This window comes from Populus alba, chromosome 11, assembly GCF_005239225.2.
Source record: "Populus alba chromosome 11, ASM523922v2, whole genome shotgun sequence".
NCBI lineage: Eukaryota > Viridiplantae > Streptophyta > Magnoliopsida > Malpighiales > Salicaceae > Populus > Populus alba.
In genome coordinates, this window is record NC_133294.1 from 11,962,312 (window position 1) to 11,983,288 (window position 20,977).

The following is a 20,977-nucleotide window of genomic DNA, read 5'->3' on the forward strand; positions in this document are numbered from 1 at the left end:
TTTTTTTTTTTTTTTTATGAAAAACCATGGCCCTTATAACATAAAATAACACATTTTTTTGTTAAAGTTATAAATTTAAAAGATTATAATTGTTATCAAATATTATAACTCCGCCCCACCAATAGTTACCAATATAATTTTTCATTGAATATTTAATCGCTTTTTTTTTCAATTAAGTGTTTATAAATTATAATTTTCACATTTGAAATGGATAATCACATCTTATTATATTAAAGAATATAACTTTTCACCACTTTTTTTATGGTAACTTTAATTTTATTTTAAAATCATAAAAAGAAAAGTTTAATACTCAATTACCTCAAGTTTCTAATTGTTTCTCAATTATTATTTTTAGCCTAAACTAGCCTAACATTCTCTAAACTTTTGGTCATATAAGACTTAGTCCTTATATTTTTAATTTTAAGTTTCATCTCCCTTATACTTTGAATCATTTGAAATCAGTTTATTCTATTAGGTCTATCAATTTCAATGAAAAAACACAAAATTACTCGTTTTGATTATTTTCTTGCTTTCTTTTCCTTTTGACACGACTTTCAATGTAGATAGAAGTTAGGTTCTCAAGTTCTAAGATTATAGACCTAAGCTAGAGAGAAATCTAGAAAAAACTCTCAAGTGTTTTATTAAGAGTCTTAAATAATAATATTAATTTCAAAATAACCTAGATATTTCTATTTATATTAGTCCTAAAATCCTTCATAGAAAAATGATTCCTAATTAAAATTAAATCCTTTAAAAATCACCTAATTAATATAATCCATCTTGTATTATGAGTTCTAAATTGTAAGATACTAATTAAATTGAAAGTCCTAACCTAAATAGGAAAAAGAAATTAAATACAATAAGGTAAATAAAAACAATCTCGTACAGTAACATTCAAAGGTCTCCTCGATTTTTTATTATCATAAAATCTAAACCCAATAAGAAACATGGTCTTAAGAATCTTCTGTCGGAATTTTAGCTAGATCAAATAACTGGATTAAAAGTTAAGCTTGATTATATTGAACTGCATCAAATTATACTTGATCACTCCAAATAAATAGATACTTTGAATATAACATTATCACTAATTTATGCACTAGTACCAAATATTTTAAATTCAATTTTAGACAAGATATGTTCATGTATAATTTTTTAGTCTAAGCAGAACTTTTTAAGACCTAAAAAATAACCTCACATGGAACCATCATTTGATTTAATGGCAACATTAATTAACGTGTTTGGTCATCCCTCACAACATCTTTGACCATTGGTTGAATTGGTAATTCTAGAAGATTGATCTAATAAGAATATGCTTGGTTTGGATGACACACCCACACTTAAATCTTCTTCAATGCCAGCTGTAGCTTTTTAAGTTGGATTACACACCCACACTTAAGTCTTCTTTGATGCTAGCTTCAACTTCTTAAGCAATTCAAGCTTGTTTTGGTTTTTTTTTTTTTTTTTTTTTATTATTATTATTGTTTCAAGACCTTGAGAATCATTGCTTGATACTAATTTAAGAGCTTCTTGATTTCTTCTTCACTATTAGCAGATGATACATTGACAAGTAGAGTAGTATTTCTATTAATGTTGTTATCATTACTAAGGTGATTTTGAAGTTGTTTACTTTAAAGAAACGACACCTCCTTTATATTTTTCTTCCTTGCTCTTTTAGAAGTTGAAAAAAAGAGGAAAATAATAATAATAATTTAATTGTTTATTTACCCACTATAAATTTTTTTTCATAACCATATTATATAAATTTCAAAATTAATGATTGTCTCAAATCTTGTCATGATCTAATTAAAGGTTGGCACGAGTTGTAAAGTCTTGAAATTCAAACCACTATTCTCTAGCACCATAAAAACATTTGTGTGTGTGACAAGTCATATCTTTTGATGATAAGAAACCTTGTTGAAATAAAAATAAGTTTCCAACTCTTTCGACCAGTTAATAAATCTTTTCTTTAAAAATCTCTCGTTATAGAATATAATCTCATCAAATTTAGGAATAAATATGGGGTTTGGCCTACTTGAGGTAAGTCTATGAAAGTTCCTTTCTTATTCACAATCCTTGTTAGTGTTATCCATTAGTTGAGTTAGATTTGTTATGGCTTGCTCCAAACGATTCATTTTTTGTTCCTGAGCTAGTGCAAAACAATCTAATTTCTGCTTTTATGCTTGCATAGCACCTTAGAGGGCCTCTACTCTTGTATCACAAAATGAGTTGACACCATTTCTGTTTATTAAATATGTTAACCTACTCTAATACCAATTTATGCCTTGAATAGAAGTTGGAGTTTCCAAATCCTAAGGTTATAAACATAAGCTATAAAGAAAACTCTCTAGTGTTTTATTAAAAATCTAAATAATAATCTTAATATCAAAATAACATAGAAACTTTTATTTATATTAATTTTAAAATTCTTTATAGAAAAAAATTTATAATTAAAACTAAAATCCTTTACAAGAAAGGATTTGTAATTAAAACTCACCTAATTAATATAATTTTTAAATAGTAAAATACTAATTAAATTAAAATTTTTAATTTAAATACAATAATATAAATAAATACAATCTTACATGGTAACTTCTAAACCTTATTTGAAAATCTTTTTATTTTCTAATCGAAATTTTAACTCGACAGTAAAGAGTGCCCTTAGAATAATGCAATAAAAGGAATATGAATTTATATGATACACCGTGCTTTTCAGCAGATTAAAAAGTGTGACGATGGCAAAGCACAAGGCAAGGGCTTGGTTTCGGGCTTTTCTATAATGGCTTAAATTTACCATGACTTGGGTCAAATTTAATTTACTTCTCTCAAAAGACACAAGCAATTTAATTACTTTTATGTAACCAAAAAAATGTAAAAGTAAACCAATGACTTGAATTCATTGTAACAATCACCCTTGGCTGAACTCTCTGTTTTTTAACAAATAAATGGACGGCAGGATCTCTTTTAACTCAAACCTGACTCAGAAACCCATTTGTTCAATTAACATAATAAGAACTGCATTCGTCGGATAAGAAAAAACACAAAAATGTTGGAACGTAACAATCCCCAGACAGAAACACATGGATATCAGCCATTCTTTCCACGTCCAAACGGGTTTCTTTATTTTAGCGAACTTGTAGAGGACGGTGACGGAACTCTACAGATGTCGTAAAGGTATTGCCTTTCCAAAAGGAATATAAGACCAAACCAAGGGGCTTGCACTCAAGTCACCTGACTCACCTTCATGGATCCAACAGCCAACAGCCACAACTCATACCAGTGCGAAAACTTATCTGCTCCCTATTCATAACCTTGAGCTTCTGCAGACTCATCGTGCCACTTGACCTTGGGGCAACATATTCATGTCGAAGAGAACAGAAATGTCAAGCATCGCAAAAGGAAGAACGAGCAGATTGACTAGTTTCTACAGCTTATTTTAGAGTCATCAGAGTTCATACATAGCAAATATCCGGATTCTTCTAATAATAGTACACGTTTAAGAATCCATTTGGCGGTCAAAACCTGGTTCATGAGCCTAGTGTACGTGGAAACCAGTGTTCTTGTATATAACACCCTCAAAATCTTTCGCATGAGTCTGACAAATTCCAGAAGCTAAATTAGAAAAACATCAGGTACTTGCAGTAAGTTGCTACCATTAAGCATAGTTACAAAGCCTTCTTTGAACCCAGAGATAAACCACAGCGATTCCTACATTTCAACATGGTTCCAGTCAATTGTTTTGTCTTCTAAGCCATAGTCTGATTGGTGAAGCCTGTTCCGACCCAGTCTGCTCATCATGGCAAGACCTGAAAAGAAAAGGAAAATGAAATATAGTAAGATTAGATATCACATTAAGAATTAGAATTTTACAGCTCTGTTACTGCTTGTTAGGTGTATGCAAGATTATGTTCGCTTCCAGTTTCAAAAAGTACAACGGGAAAAAACCCTTACACTCGACCATTTATAATAATTAAACATACTGTAATGATCATCAGTAACATTGGGTATGAAACAATGGTGTGATATATCGATGAAGCATTATCCACAAAATACTTGCTAGAAGAAAGATTAAGCATTGCAGGAAATAGAAAAAGTTACAAATTTAAACTGACAGGTTGCTTAAATATATTAATTCAGAAGGCATATCAGGATATACGGGGAATATGCAACACAGCAAAGGAAAATAAATTGTTACCTTCAACCATTTTGTAAAGAGCTGACCACCACCCATCTCTGGATATTTGATATTGATTTAGTGACTCATCAATTACTTTGTCATGCTTCCCTTCCAACACTCTTTGCAAAGTTACCACCGCATCCTTTGTTTTCTTCAGAACAGAGTTTTCATCCTCAATTTCCAACTGCTGGAGGTCATTCTGCGATGAAGTGAGGCTAACAGCAAGAGCGAACTGTGCTGCAGCAGCCCAACGAGAGGAGGCCAGCCATCTCCTTGGTCCATCTAACTGTTTGTTCTCTTCTCTTCCCAACCTACTCTCTCGTTCCCCTCCCATTACCAAGCTGCGTAAGTACTGAGCATTTGCAGCTCCTGTACTTTGAACCATCTTAGAGAATGCACTATCTTCCTTTGAAAGCAGTTCCTCCGGTGTATCATACTCCAGAACCTGAAGGAACAAAAACCAGAAAAATAATATAAGCAAAAAACATTAGAATTCGCTTAACAGTCTATCAGTTGATTCCATAATAGACAGCAGCAGTCTGTTGGTCATTGGAAGTGATTGATGGCAGTTCAATATTACAGGTTCAGGGCTAAACTAATAGTAGCAAGTTTGAAGATATGAAAATGACTTGGGATTTGAAACAGGTAACCTGACATAATTTAAGGTTGATTTTCCTTTAAAAGAATAACATTTCTATTCGTTTGTAGCCTTACACACAGAATGTGAGAAAGGGCTTCCTACAAGTCACTTCCTGTGAAAGAAAAAAGAGCCTGGAATATAATTAAAACACAATGTCATACCCGGCCAGAATCAAGCAGAATGACCCGGTCACAATCAATGATGGTATTGAGTCGATGTGCAATAATTAGCATTGTACATGATCTGAATTCTTCTCGAATAGTTTTCTGAATAAGAGCATCTGTTCTGACATCAACAGCTGCAGTAGCTTCATCAAGAACAAGTATCTTTGATCTTCGCAACAATGCCCTAGCAAGACTTAACAACTGTCTCTGTCCAACACTGAAATTATCCCCTGCCTCTGTAACCTAAACAAATTATGAGGAATGTTATTGTTCAAATTCAACAGAGCATTTACAGAAATTCAAGCAAAAGAGTTAATAATAGGTCAAGCATATAACATATGCATATCCAATCGTAGGGATAAAGGACTGGTGAGTTTAGTTTGCAATTTTATGCATATTCAATCATTCCAGTCACCATCAAATTAAAAGGGATTCCCATGTGTTATTCTATTTGCCCTTCTTTCTTAAGCATTTATCAGAACCATATTGTTACACAATTTTGCTATGAACATGTGCCCTTGATAAATTAACTCCTACTTTTAAGCCACAAAAACCTACGAATAGAGAGAATAGCATAACTACAATGATAAAAATGTCAACCATACAGATAAATTGTTTTTTGAAAAAAATAATCAGTCCCATTTCATGTCTCCATTTCACCCTTTATTTCCTTCGTTTACTTTTCCTTTTGTTCCTTTTTTTTTGTCTTTGTATAAAATGATCAAAAATATATAGCAACTGTGGGAAAAAAATAATTACAAGACACTTTGTCGATGTAATACAAATACAAACTCTATAGTCATATGCTTGAGCTGAGTTCTTTCTACTAGATGAACCCATCCAATGGATTTTAAAATTGGAAATATTTAGGACTTGATAAATTATTGCAACAAACCAGAGTTTTAGCAGAAAAAGATAATGACCATAGAATAGAGGAGTTACTATATGAAATTGAAGCTAGAAAAACGAAAAGCAAAGGAACCTCAAGAGTAAATATTAAGAATTTATGTAAAAGGTTTTAACCAAACTTTTCCTTAACACATGCAAGCAGACACTCTCAATAAAAGGTTAATAACAAAACAGTGAAGAAAAAAATGCAGGAAATTCTATAAGATGGAAAAGCTGTAACAGTACTAAAAGACTAATCAAGAACTCTTCTTAGATATTCTTAAAGGGGAGGACAAGAGAAGAAAAACTCTTCCTGCTTAAAATAATTCAGACTAACAGGACTTAAGAGACATTTACAACAAACTTCTACAACATGTTACTCAGAACACCCATCCCCATCTCCTTGCATTGGGTTCGTGATGCAGACAAGAAAAGAAGCGGAATAATAGCATTATTTTATTATGGGTCGTATTAGTCCCTAGGATTAATACTGTTTTCTTATTTACAAGTTCATCAACTCATTGGAATAGGAATCCGACTACTTAAAGCTTTAGGAGTATATAGAGCCTATGAATACCCATGCTTGTAATGCTTTATTTTCAAATAAGAGTTTATTGTGGAGAATAAAGGGCAATAATGGACAATGGTATTTGTTTATTTTGTAATTTTAATATTGTATGATTATTCTGGATTTTATTATTATCTAGAACTATTAATATTTATTATTTAGTAGTTAAATTAAGATTCTAATTCTCTTAGGATGCATATGGTATACTGGAGAGAATTGGAAGGATGAGACTGGACTGAATTAGGCAATACAGGATAAGCTTGTTTGGTGCACATTGGATTGGACTGGAATAAACAACTCTGTATTGCATTTGACAACCATAAAACAAGACAGATCAACACTATATAAGGACGATAATACTCTCATGCTTTCTCATATGAATAAATAAAAAAATAATAATATAATTATTTTTAATTGTTTTCAATTTATAGAATTAATTCTGTTATAAAATAATACTATATTATGTTATTTAATTCTTATTTGTTTAATAATAAAATACTTAATTAAAATATAATTAATTAATTAATTAAATACAGTAATAAATATCCAATGCATGATTGTACAAACCAGGCTTATAATTAGACTGGCTAGGTCATTGATCCAATTACAACTAGTCAACCGAGTCAAATCCAACCATGACTTCAGGTCAAAAAGTTTACTTTGAAAAACAAAAAATTGCTTACAGTAGAATTCAAACCTTGGACCTATTTTCTAAATGATTCAATTTAGTTTTAATATTAGAAAGTTGAAGTTACAATAACTAATCCATTGAATCAGCTAACTAACTTAGCATGTTGACCCATGAGTTGATGATCTGGGATTTTAGCTAGGTGGCTGTGTTAGGTCTAACAATGATCACAAAAAAGTAATTATGTTTCATAAATAACTCTGTACATAATTAAAAAGTAGTCTTTTATTTATTAATATATTTGAGTATTTTCACAAATAAAGTTTTTATTTTATTTTATTTATTTTGAAATTATAAATCTAAGTATTTTATTTTTTAAATAATTGAAGTAAATAAATTTTATTATTGTTGAAATAATTAATTTCTTTTATTTTATTTTTCATATATAATTAAATTTTCATTAATTTTATTTATTTTAATAAAAAGTTATATGCAAAAGTCCAAAGCTAAAAAATGCAATGATATTTTCCAATTTCAGAGAAATAAGTATGGGTAGCATACAAAGAATGCTTTGATAAGTTTGTCCCAGGGGACACAACACAAGCTTATCCTTGGGGGGTGTTCAAGAAAAAAAAAATTATGAGACAAGATTGAAACCACCTCTTTTCCTGTTTCATGTGTACACCAAATAGCTTCATTGGACAATTTGTGTTGTTATAATGTCCCGTGTACCAAACATATCCTTATGGATTTAAGACTTATTATTTTATTTAGTTTGATGCATCTAAATAAACATCTAGATATTCAGTTATAAGTTCATTGAATTATTGAATAAAAATAAAACCTTTTTCAAGATTGTGTCTCTTGTTTGATGGTCTTCCTGGTGGTTTCACACCAATTTATGAATAAAACTTCCAACTACATACTTTTGAAAGCGTGATGCAATCTCTCTTAGGTGTAATAACTCCTAAGAACTTTAAGTACGAAGCTTAGTATTTCCTCCCAAGTGTGACTTCTAGAAAAACTTTCCATCTTTCTACAGTTTTGCAGCAAACAAACCCCCATATCCTCACCATCAAACAGCCTCCATTGGAACTCCTAAACATCCACCCGTTCATACCCAATCAAACCTATAACCATTAGCCACCAAAAGATCAATTCAAACCCTAAAGTCCCTATTAGGGTTACTGTTTACTGTCTCAATAAAACAGTACCAGAACAAAACCCCTAAGCTGCCGTGCAATAGTTATGTTAGATGATAAAATCAGCCCTTGGAAGCAAAAGATAACTGAACAATAAGAGAGATACATTAAAAGGAAAATCTCAAAATATACCTCAGAATCCAGTCCTAAGGAATTCCTTCGAATAACATCCTTCAAATGAGCCCTCTCCAAAGCCTCCCAAAGATCAGCATCATTGTGTTCACTGAAAGGATCAAGATTAAACCTGACAGTTCCTAAACAAAAGAAAAGTAGGGCAGTCAACTAAGTATAATTCATCATAATAATGGTTCAAACTTCAAAATAAAATTTTAGACAGTGTACCTGAAAAAAGAACAGGTGACTGTGGTATGATACCAAGTACTTTGCGTAGATCCATTAATCCAAACTTTGCAATATCACAATCATCAATCAAAATCCTTCCTCTTTCCAGCTCTACAATTCGAAATAAAGCATTGAGCATGCTGGACTTTCCAGCACCAGTCCTTCCAACAATCCCAACCTTGTCACTAGGAAAAATAGTGAAGGACAACCCATGCAAGACTGGTGGAAGTTCAGGCCTGTAACGTAAGACAACATCTTCAAACTTGATTGCTCCTGATGAAGGCCATCCAGGAGGGGGACGATTGCTCTCAATAACAAGTGGAGCCTCTGATGGCAACTCTATATATGTGCCAACCCGTTCCACAGAATTTAAGCTATTCTCGGCCAAACTAGCAAGTCTCAGTACAGCAGTCAATAAACTAGTGATGTTTAAAGCATAACTGAGAAGTAGACCCATTGTAGATGCAAAAGCCTGCTGGTTATCTGCCCTCCCATTCTGCATAACCGCAAAGGTCGCTGTAAACCAAATCATAATGCCCCCTAATGTTTCCAACCGGATTGCCAGCCAGCGGTTTGCACCCATGTTGACAAGGGTGTATCTGACATTGTTGTCCATTGATTTTCCATTTATTCTGGCCATCCGATCATAAGCTTTGTATGCACGAATAGTTGACAGGCCATTCAGAGCTTCTCCAAATTGTGCATAAACAGGTGATCTAGTTATGGAATCCAGTCGCTTTACTTCACGGGCTGTGCTCTGTAGAACAAAATGGTTCTTAGATAGAACTATGCATTTAGAAATAAAAATGCATCCAAGGATAGAAATTATTTATCTTCCAAAAAGTAACTGAAGCATTATAATATGTTCTTTATCCTAGATATACTGCAGCAAGAATTCATGATAGCAATAGTAAGAGAACAAAAATGATAAAAGCTATTTAGGAGCAAAGCATTGCATCAAACTCCTGCTAGATACAGAACTACTCGTCAATCTACAAGATATTCTGATATTCTTTGATTTCAACAAACATGACATGATACAAACTTTATGCTGTAAACTTCCAAGTACCTTAACAGTGTCCATGACAATAAATGATGAAATCTCGAAATCAAAATGCTGATGAATGGTATGATATGACAGATAAAATAAAAAAATTATTGCAATTGCTAGAATTCAGATGAATGAAGGACATGATGATAAAAAGCTGGCTAGATTGAGTTTTTTGCATAATAGCAGCAGCAAAAGTAGTCTGATTCACATTGAACAGACAAGGAAAGAAAGAAAACATAAACTAACCTGCATGAGGGAACTGAGAATAAACATTGGGGCCAATATCATAGAGCAAACTAACAAAATCTTGTCCTTAGTTCTACAACCAATCCAAATTGATGCGAAAGTATGATGGAGTGGCTGTCATATTTAGAAAAGAATTTTCATGGAACCCAAGGTTAGTTTAATTTCATCAATCAAGAGTTGTTTTTGGTCAAGGAACACATGTCCATGGTTGATTTCTTGTTAGGGATTAAAGTTTGAATCAAGTATAATTTATGCAAAACAGGGGGCTTTCATACTTATCAGACTTTGTGGAGAATCGAGTCTTATTTTGGAGCTTAGCATCTGGCTTTAAGAAATTACTCCTAATTGTAGGGGAAGAATTGTTAATTCTGCATCTTTCTGCAAATTTCAAGATTTGGCAGAAGGTCTAGTTGCTCACAAGCTTTTCCATTACGGTTTCCTTTCGGTTTTGGTTTTCTACAAACCTGATGACTTATTCTCTTTTCCATTAGTGTTGTTTTCTATTCCCACCCTATGTCACCTAATCATATTTTGGAGCATGGTTTCTTAGTCTTTACTCTTTAATTAATAATTATTTTATTTACTTTCCTAGTTAATTCAAGAATAGTTTTGAAGTAGTATTTATAAATCTCAGTCCTAGTCTATTTAGGAGTTCTAATTTTCAATAAGAATGTAAATGTCATAACGGGACATTATTTCATAGGCTTGGTGCCCAAGGCTTTCCCTTGTTTCTCTACTTCATCCTTGCTTTAATATTTGCTGCCACGGTTCTCAGATTATTATCAACAGGCTTAATCTAACCCAAATCCTTAGATTCCTTGGACTTCAATCCAAAAACCTAATTCCCATCAACAGAACTACGATTCTACAATCTTCAAAGCTATCCATCATTATAATTCTGTCAAGTCTGGAATACAAACAGTACATAAGTGTGCATTCTGTCTGTGTGTGTGGGCATACACACACACTTTTTTGTTAAATGTCAATGGTATTCAACAAAGGTGGTCAACTATCATTTCACTACAGTTCAATATATATTTGCATTTATTAAAGATGGAAATGGATGGAAATGATCTGATCATACTTGCTTTGAGTTACTAATTTGCTGATGGAACTAGTGTCTGCTCTAATACTAGCATGAGGTAAAAATATTTAACAGAAAAGATTAGCATGAGGTAAATACAAAATGAAAGAAATTACTAAACAGGAAAAGATAAAATGTCAGAAGAGAGGAACATTTTAGAAACAAGTATTAAAAAGAGGAATAAAAGAGGAATGCAAGAATAAAAGGTTCGGGGTACCTGGTAATAAAGGTAGGCTCCATAGAACAAAACCAAAAGTGGCATTATGGCCCATAAAGACATGGTGCTAACAATTCCAATGAGAACAAATGTAGAAAGAAGCTGTGATATTTGGCCCATGAACATATTTACAAATATGGCAACATTTCGATCAATATCACCTAGATCCTTGGCAAACCTATTGATAATACGTCCAAGTGGATTGGTGTGGAAGAAGACCATTGGAGCTCTTAGTATGGAATTAAGCATCGCATCATGCAGTCTCTTGGCGGCATAGAGACTTGATGTAATCAACCAATATGAATTTAATAATGTCACCGACACCTGGATATAAAAGAAAAAAAGATTTAAAATTAAGTTGGCACAGGATAGAAGATACAAGATTTTGAAACTATTCCTTTAAAACAAAAGGATGGTGAAGATGTTTCTGCATTTTTGGAAAAGCAGGAAACAAAGCAACTGATTGATACCTGACCAATTGATAGAATGGAATAAATTAGATTATAGTAGAGAGGCCCATGTCTCTTTGAAGTGCCTTGATCTGTCCAATTGCTCAACCATGTACTACTTGAAACACGTAAAACTTCTGTCATTAAATAGCATATAAAGAGTACCATCACCACCCATGCACCTCCTAATGCATTCTTGTACCTGGTATGAAGTAATCACAATACTCGTTAGAATATTATGGAAGAAACAAAGGTAAGAACCTATCACTGACAATTAATAAATGATTCAGCACACGTCATGCAGGAATCAATAAAAAGCCATTCTTGGAAAAGGAAATACTTGAATCTCCTCCTTGTGCAATTTAGGTGTGGTACCTGCCGTAGTGTTTAGCAAAGATAAAACTAGGGTTCTCAAGATGTAAAATTACAAACTTAACTGTAGAGAAATCTAGAGAAAATTCTATAGTATTTTATTGAATTTGAATAATAGTCTTTATCTTTATAAAATAAACTAAACATCTCTATTTATATTAGTACTAAAATCCTTTATTGAAAAGGATTGCTAAATAAAACTTACATAATTAATAGGAATCCATGTAGCATTAGAATTTCTAAATAATAAAATATTAATTAAATTAAAAGTTCTAAGTTTAGTAAAAATCAAATAATTAAGATCCAAAATTAAACAGGAAAATAGTATCTTCATGTTTCATATGAGATGCTTTTGGGTTTCTTTGCAGACTTCTTTTTAGGCTTGCCGGCCTTGTCAATCTAGTTCATACACTTCTTCGATAATTGTTCTACGTCAATAATCACCACTTGAGAAAAAAATTTCCTCAAGTTATCTGTCAGAAATTAAACTCTTCCATTCTAAAGGAACAAATACTTTGACTATAATATTGTAGCTAACATATTCATGAAGTAGCATGTCTTTGACCTTTGAACTTCAAAATTTAATTTATGACGTGTATAATAAGAAAAAATCCATTTTGATGTTATATTTTTTTTTCCTATGAAATCCACTTATAGTTCATTCCCACATTTTGCTTCTTCAAACATGAGTTCAACATCATATATGTCCTCCAATATTTCAACTGTTGTATTTAAAGGAACACCAAAATAATTTTCCATAATATCTCTAGAAGACTTGTCAGAAATTATTGGGTCCTTCATGTCCTAGTTTGCAAGATCTTCATCATATAAATCTTCTTCATCAGGTCCGCATAAGACAACCTCATCATCAAAAGATTCTTGCTCATGCTGACATTCAACTCTCAGGTTGTGGTTGTTTGTTTTGATATGAAAATGTCTCATGGTCTCCATCAAGTTCATCTTCACTAACACCCTTCACATAGACAAATAGCTGTCTAAGAGGAATTTCAAGAATAGATCCAAGGTCAGGTTGACCCCAATAAAAGTCTCCAAGCACGTTCATCAACCAATATTGATCTTCTTTATCATATGACCTTACTGACTACAAGGATTTGCATGAACTGGTTTAATGAAAGGTTGGTTGAGAAAGTCATCCCAGGCGTGTGCCTCTCTTCTTCCCCGGTTCATGTTTGTGTGCAGCCCTAATGATGCAAATAAGGAGACGGAGAAGGCGGCCTTTAATTCACGAAGTCTACTAGGCAAAGGAGACGTGTAGGATAAAGAGAAGTTGTTATAAGTTTATTAGCTGTCATTATTTTATTCTAGTTAGCTGTTAGTTTCCTAGTCAAATTAGTATATGGTTTTAGTTACTTATTGGATTGTAATTCCTTAGTTGTAGGGTATTTAAAGGGAGAACATAACAAACAATAAAGATCAATTTGGCAAAGAGATTTTGTGTTGCTAGTGACTAATTGTTCTTATTAGATTCAACGAGAGGTAGAACCAGAAAGCTTTACATCAATTTGGCATCAGAGTTTTTCATGACTGTAACCTGGAATGGTTACTCATATACTATGTCAAACAACCACATTCCTAGCAACTCCCTTCATGAACATACCGAATTACAACTTTCTAACTGAATGGATGCTATGGATGAACGTCAACCTCGAGACGGGGTAACATCTCCCAATAGGAGGGGCCGTGGCCAACTCCATGAGGAATCATTGGATGAAAATCACAGGATTGATGGGGAAGACTTGGAAACTAAATTCATCATAGATTTCGAACCTCATCACCATCGGGTTCAACAGCACAGAGGTATTTCCGCGTAACCGTGACAGGCGAGGACTGGAGAATCAACCCATCGACGAACTCACTAAGATAATGAAGGTGGATGTACCTCACTTCTTTGGAAAAATGGAACCGCATGCTTTTGAAGATTGGTTAATAGCAATTGAGGATTATTTTGACTGGTTCGCCGTCTCAGAAGATTGAAAGGTTCGATATGTTAGAATGAAATTGAAGGGGCATGCACGAACTTGGTGGGGAAGTGTGGAAGAATAGCTAAGGTGCACCCGGCGTCCATCAATTTCAAACTAGGAAGAGATGAAAGAACGACTGAAGGAAAAATACCTGCCCATTGATTATGAACAAATGATGTTTTAAGAAATGCTACAACTGAGGCAAGGGTCCTTAACAGTGGACCAATACACATACCGCTTCCATGAATTGACCGTCCATGGTTGAATTGTGGAGATTGACCACCAAACATTAGCTGGATACCACAATGGATTATGTGAACTATACAAGAAAATGTTAATTGCACGATTAATTGATGTGGACGAAGCATACCAACTGGCATTGGGTGTGGAAAAATAGTTAGGGAACGTGAGTGGGAAGAAAACCACGCCAATAGACTTAAAGTCAGGGCGTACGACAAGCTTTTCCATACAAAAACCACAAGTACCACATGAAAAACTAGGGGGCTCGTTGTTAGGAGAACAAAAAGGCAAAACAAAAGTTACAAGTGATGGCCCACAATGTTACAAATGCAAGGGGTTTGGACACTATGTTGTGGTGCCCCACTAGAGATAAGAAGATTTCTTTTATATGTGAAAAGGAATTGACAATAATGAATAAAGCAAAGGAAGGAGAAACGACAGAGTCTACACATGAGGAGGAACACCTGGGCGCCTCAGAGCTGCCAAGTTGTGTTATTCACCGAGTATATTACTGCCAATGAGGAACACTTGCGCCTCAGAGTCTACGTCGTGGGGGATATTACAAATTTTTAGTCCAATGGAAGCATCGATCCACTTCAGATTCAGCTTGGATCAAAGGTACTGAGCTTCAGCGACTGCATCCAGACTTATTTACTGCATATGTTAATTATAACTTGCCGGAGTCAAGTTCTTCAAAGGAGACAACAATTGATGCAAATCAGGAGATAGAGGAAGGAGTTCACGAAGTCTAGGCAAAGGAGATGCAAGGGATAAAGAGAAGTTGTTATAAGTTTATTAGCTGTAGTTATTTTATTGTAGTTAGCTGTTAGTTTTCTAGACAAATTAGTATTTGGTTTTAGTTACTTATTGGATTGTAATTCCTTAGTTGGAGGGTATTTAACGGGAGAACAGAACGGACAATAAAGATCATTATTTTTTGGCAATTATTTTTGTTAAATATAAATTGGAGCGAATCCTTTGCGAAGAGATTCTGTGTTGCTAGTTACTGAATGTTCTTATTAGATTGAACGAGAGGTTGAACCAAGAAGCTTTACATCACTTAGTGCCTCAAGCCTAGATGTAAGGTCATCAAATCTGGCATTGAGGTTGTCAAACCCAATTTGCATTCACCCCTCTAAGACTTATCGCTACTGAATGGCAATTTAGCTAATCTCAAACAGCTTGTATCCTTTGATCACCATCATGGAGATGGTTGCCACCATCTATTCCACGATTCTCTTCACAATTCACCATCAATCCAGATGTTGACCCACTCTTATACCACCTAATGCAGTGTATAGCGAAAATAAAACTAAGGTTCTCAAGCCCTAAGGTTACAGACCTAACTATAGAGAAATCTAGAGAAAATTCTCTGGTATTTTATTGAATTTGAATAATAGTCTTCATCTCCATAAAATAAACTATACATATCTATTTATATTAGTACTAAAATCATTTATAGGAAACGATTCCTAATTAAAACTTACATAATTAATAGAATTCATCTAGCATTAGGATTCCTAAATAGTAAAATGCTAATTAAATTAAAAGTCTTAAGTTAAGTAGGAAACAAATAATTAAAATCTAAAATTAACTAAGAAAATAATTAAAACAAGAAAATAGTAACTTCATGTTTCATACGAGATGCTTCCAAGTTTCTTTGTGGACTTCTTTCGTCCATTTTAACTAGGATAATTGTTCTACATTGGTACCTGAATTCACCCTTCATTTTGTCCATTTTATCTGAACATTTAGAGCCTAGAACCTTTCTGTTTTACAAGGCTGATTTTCATTTTAGTTGCTCTTCCTTTACAGTATCTCCTCCTGAGCTCCACTGATCAGCATATCAATATGCTGATATAACATCATAAAGATTCCACCAAGGGAAATATTGAGAGCAGTTCTATAATCAAAACACTGTAACCAATATCTCACCTCAAAGATGCCTTGCCATTGCATGCTCATTCATATAAGGAACTACCATTTAATATTTCATTTCAACATCTAAACCATGTTGAGTAAACAAATCTATTACCTTACACTATGATTTCGCAATCCTCAACACATCAGAGGATCAGAATGAGAGGCAGCAGCATGCCAATAGGAATAACCAAGAAACAAACAAGCAGTGCAGTATCTTTTTTCTATATTTTTCCTCAAGCAAGAGAAATTTGATTTAACAATGAAATCATATTTACAGCTGTCAATTGTTAAAATAAACTAAATGAAGAACATGTCAGTAAAGTGCCCATCACCACTAGTGGCAAAGGTAATCTTTTTTGTTACAGCAGTTAGATTTTCTAGTGAATGAGAATAAATATGAGTATGGCACACTATACATATTATCCATGGGCTATTTATAAATATCTATGTACATATTTATAGATGATCACATAATAATGTTTTTGGAAAAATAACATCAAAAGAGTCATGAAAAGAATGAAAAGTAGGTGAATGCAATGATGTATGCTAATTATTATCCATATTGTTGTGTGATTTGCAAATAAGAAACAAAACAACTATCAATAACATATTAAACTTGTATTTAAAGTACAAAATAAATATATTTGACAGCATTTAATGAACTTTCTTTTCAACTTAAAATTATGAGGGGCACCCAATGCAGCTTTGTTTGGAACTGTATGAAAATTGTGGAAAATTTCAAGGATTAAATGAGGAAAGTGCAAGCATTTAAGGGGAGCTAATCCCTTCTCTAACATGCAGCTTGGCCCCTTCACCTTCCAAAATTCCAATTTCTAGCATATGTAATATATTGATACAATTTTTTTTCTTCACCTTCTTTCTTTTAGAGAAGCAATGATTTATTGCACGCAAAAAAGAAAAGAACAAACGACTCCAGCAAGGTCAAACACTAGAAAGGTGATGAAGCCCTTTTTAGAGACAGGAGATAGGGAATATGAATAAGATTGAAATAGAATTATCTTCAACTAGCTATCCAAATTGAGGTACTTAAGGGCATGAAAGAGGTATGGGATCGAGAATCTCTAACTAGCATGACTTATTGTTCTGGTAGTTATGATGGGAGGATTCACCAAAAGTACATTGCATGCCTTCCAATAAATATCATTCAAATAAAAACGAAAATTGCAGTTTCACAAAACACAATATTGAAGCACCAGATTTTAGTCTGTATTTTATTACCTTGTCAGCACTTTCAAATTGACAACACCTGTTTCCCGTTCTTCCTGCTTGATAAGAACAGATTTGCCTTCTTTTGGTTTCTTTGTACCACTTACATTCCTTGGCAAGTTATTCATTACCCCATTAGCAACCTGATTTGAAGAGGTTTTATTATCAACAATTTCATTATTTTCCTGTTCTTCATATTCTTCCATTTTCCCTGCATTTTCCATCAGCTTCTGGAACAGCATTCCATTATTAGAGAGGTCCTCAAAGGTGCCCTCCTCTTTGACCGTTCCCTCATGAACTAGGATGATTCTATCAACTTGAGAAAGAAAATGAAGTTGGTTTGTGACCAGAATTCTCGTTTTCCTGCTTAATTCTCCCTTGATGCATTTATCAAAAACCTGGAGATAATAGGTAGTTGCACATAGATCACCTTTGCTAGAATAAAATAAGGAAATTGCTATGCATACTAAAAAATAACACTGAAATTCCGACAGTGTGGCAAGTGTAGGTGGTGAACTGTAGGTCCCATAAATAATAAATAATTGATTAAGCATTAAAAGAGTAATTGCTGCATCAGATTGTATAAAAAAATTTGTATGTTTGTCCGTATGCATACCAATGCTCTAGAAATAAAAATAAACTTATATGATCAAATTTTAAGAACATATGCAGCAAGTGTTACTAAGACACAAGGACATCCCAAAAAGATGAAAGCAGGTATATTTCTTTTCCTACAAGATGCACACTGGCAATTTCTCAGGTTGAACCCTGGATACCTCCGCAGTGCAATGAGAGTCTACCAGCCCGCACTCCAGCAACACAGCAGGTTATAAATGAGAATCAAATATAATAAACTCACATCTAAGTGAAAGGAATTTGTAAGAGCTTCGAGACATTAGGAAAGCATAAATTATCCATTGGTGTGAACATGAGACCAATCAAAACCCCACCCCAAATACAGTGTTCACTTCCCCACAACATTAGACGCTAGAATAGTAGAATCCTACTTCAGCAGGATCTCCTTGGCAATAGAGTTGTCTTTTCCATTCCCTATTTCTCTAATAAATTTGCAAAGACTTGTCCGTCCACGTGGATATGCACGTGGAAATCATAACCCCACCCCAATACAACATTCTCTTCCCAACAATGTTAGAAATTAGAATCCTGCTTCAGCAGGATCATTCCTTGCAATAGATATTTTTCTTTGGTCCCAATCTCTACTATGTTTGCAAGGAATATTCACATGGACATATGCATGTGCAAAAATTTATTTCATTCCTAAAATTTAGAAGAAGTCAAGCCTATCCTACCAATTGACCCTGCATGGATATCAGAGACCCATATTTAATTCTCATCAATATTAGTGAAAAGTATTAACCCATGTATGCAGTGTCTCGGGACCATAAGTCACATCATATTTTCCATTAGGAGCAACCATGAAAAGAGAGCAGCGTCATTTCTAAATAATGAGCTTACCTGTCGGCCTACATGGGCATCCAGAGCACTTAAGGGATCATCAAAAATATAAACATCTGAATTGGAATATACAGCCCGAGCCATGGAAACTCTTTGCTTTTGCCCACCACTGATATTCACACCTCTTTCACCAATCTCGGTAAGATCACCACCCTAGTAATCAAACAGGTGAGAAAAATAAACAATGCATAATGATTAGACATCTTGAAGTCCATAAGATAGCTCCGTTTTACAAGTTTCACAAATAGCTTACAGGCAGTAAATCAAGGTCATGTTGCAATGCAGTCACATCAATTGCCTTCTCATATCTTGCTGAATCAAAGGGAGATCCAAAGAGAATGTTATCCCGTACCTGAAATGATAGACTATAAGTTCACATAATTGAAGGAAAACACAATCAACTAATTAACGAGTGAACTTAAAGTAATTCAAATGATGTAGCCTAACTGAATAAAATATAATACGCCTTGAATGCATTAATGTAATCAACACAGCTTCATTACAAGATTTTAGTTATTACCTCTAACTGCTATCATGACCAATTTACATATTCACACAGAGGACAAGCATACAATAATATACATGCACACAACATAAGCAAGCACAACTTACTGTAGCATTAAAAATCCAGGAAACTTGTGGAACATAAGCTACTGTTCCTCTAATAACAACACTGGCATCTGATGTTGCAGGAAGCTCCCCCAGCATTGCCGAAACAAGTGAGGTCTTACCCTCTCCAGTGCTGCCAACAACTGCAACTAGGCTACCAATTGGTACATCCAAATTGATATTTGACAATGTGTGTCTCTCTGCCTGGAAACAAAACCAAAATCTTAATGGTTACAAGTGCCAATAACTAGCGAACATGCACTATATCAAAGCCAGAACCATGTCCGCATAAAGAAGTGAGCTGGAAATAAATGTATTAACATTGTACTCCCAGTAACTATAGGATGAATTACAAAAATGAAACTATACTTGTGTTCAATTCTCCATACAATTAGATACTGCATGTATGTATAGCTAATGTTGATAACTAGTCATGTGTAATCATTTCTACATCTTAGGAACAAACAGTAGGCATGCAAGTCTAAAGGGGAACTTCATTTTTCCTAACGCATGCATATAGGACAGATAATTAGCATTTCATCCAACAGCAAGATGCAGTAGAAAGAGTAGCACTGAATTGTGAAACACCCAATCCAAGCTCAAATATGATTACTGAATTTGTATATTTACAGAAATGCATAGTTAAACCTAACAAGCAATCCTGCTAATCCATAAAAAGATGATATCATATATAAATGATTGATGCAATAAAATGCAATTGCATGTGCAAGCATAACTAGAGAAAACAGGAGTAAGCATGTAATGCATAAGCACTATAGTTGATGCATGAAACCTTTGAATCCCAAGAAAAGTATCCATTCTTGATGGAAACGGCTGGTAAGCAAGGATCAAGAAGAGGGTTCGGTAGAAGGATTCTCTCTTCAGCTAAAAATAGTTCCTCCAGACGCTTTAAGGACACATTTGCATTTACCACCTGTAAGATTAAAACCATTAGAAACCAAAAGAGCAAAACAAGGCGGGGGAATGTGGACCAAGCAGTTGGTTCAATTAAATGAACTCAGTATAGATCAATATCATGAATAACAATATCTGAGCTATCAAATCATTAAACTAAGTGCAATATATAATTATACAGCAGCAATCAATAAGTAATGTAAATGAAATGGAATTAAATATGATTAGAAACAAAAAGGACAGTTGCTGAATAGAACATATTATTTTCGTGCCTTGGTTTGGACTAATGACAAAATTAAAAGCTGACCACCAAAAAGTTGTTGGAATATTGAAAAGAAAAAAAGATAGGGTTATTTAAAAGACATATGATCAATTCTCTGTATGTCAGTTTTTCTAGAGTGTCATCTTCAAATTATCAGTCCTATGTGTTAATGTGCCAAGGATAAGATTTTGGCTGGCTAAAGTTTTGTAGAAAAAGACATCTGTTGTCCCCCCATAGTAAATTCCTGGTAAGAGAGTTCAGAAAGTGCCTACTGCCAGCTTTTGGCATGAAGCAGTGTTCTCAAAATTCAGACTTGCA

General features: G+C 33.8%; 1 protein-coding gene across 2 annotated transcripts in view; it reads right to left on the bottom strand.

Moving 5' to 3' along the window:
* Positions 1-3,410: 3,410 nt before the first annotated feature.
* Positions 3,411-20,977, bottom strand: part of LOC118035360 (ABC transporter C family member 2) — a 37,967-nt gene continuing 20,400 nt past the window's right edge. For both annotated transcript variants that reach the window (XM_035040900.2, XM_073412605.1), the window contains 12 exons: positions 20,276-20,416; positions 19,486-19,686; positions 19,127-19,225; positions 18,874-19,026; positions 17,410-17,795; positions 11,675-11,855; positions 11,205-11,528; positions 8,607-9,363; positions 8,397-8,518; positions 4,976-5,221; positions 4,193-4,619; positions 3,411-3,803 (listed from right to left, as the gene is read on the bottom strand). In XM_035040900.2, the coding sequence (XP_034896791.1) occupies positions 3,706-3,803; positions 4,193-4,619; positions 4,976-5,221; positions 8,397-8,518; positions 8,607-9,363; positions 11,205-11,528; positions 11,675-11,855; positions 17,410-17,795; positions 18,874-19,026; positions 19,127-19,225; positions 19,486-19,686; positions 20,276-20,416 (3,135 nt within the window). In that variant the 3' untranslated portion in view covers positions 3,411-3,705. The remainder of the gene's footprint in view (positions 3,804-4,192; positions 4,620-4,975; positions 5,222-8,396; positions 8,519-8,606; positions 9,364-11,204; positions 11,529-11,674; positions 11,856-17,409; positions 17,796-18,873; positions 19,027-19,126; positions 19,226-19,485; positions 19,687-20,275; positions 20,417-20,977) is intronic.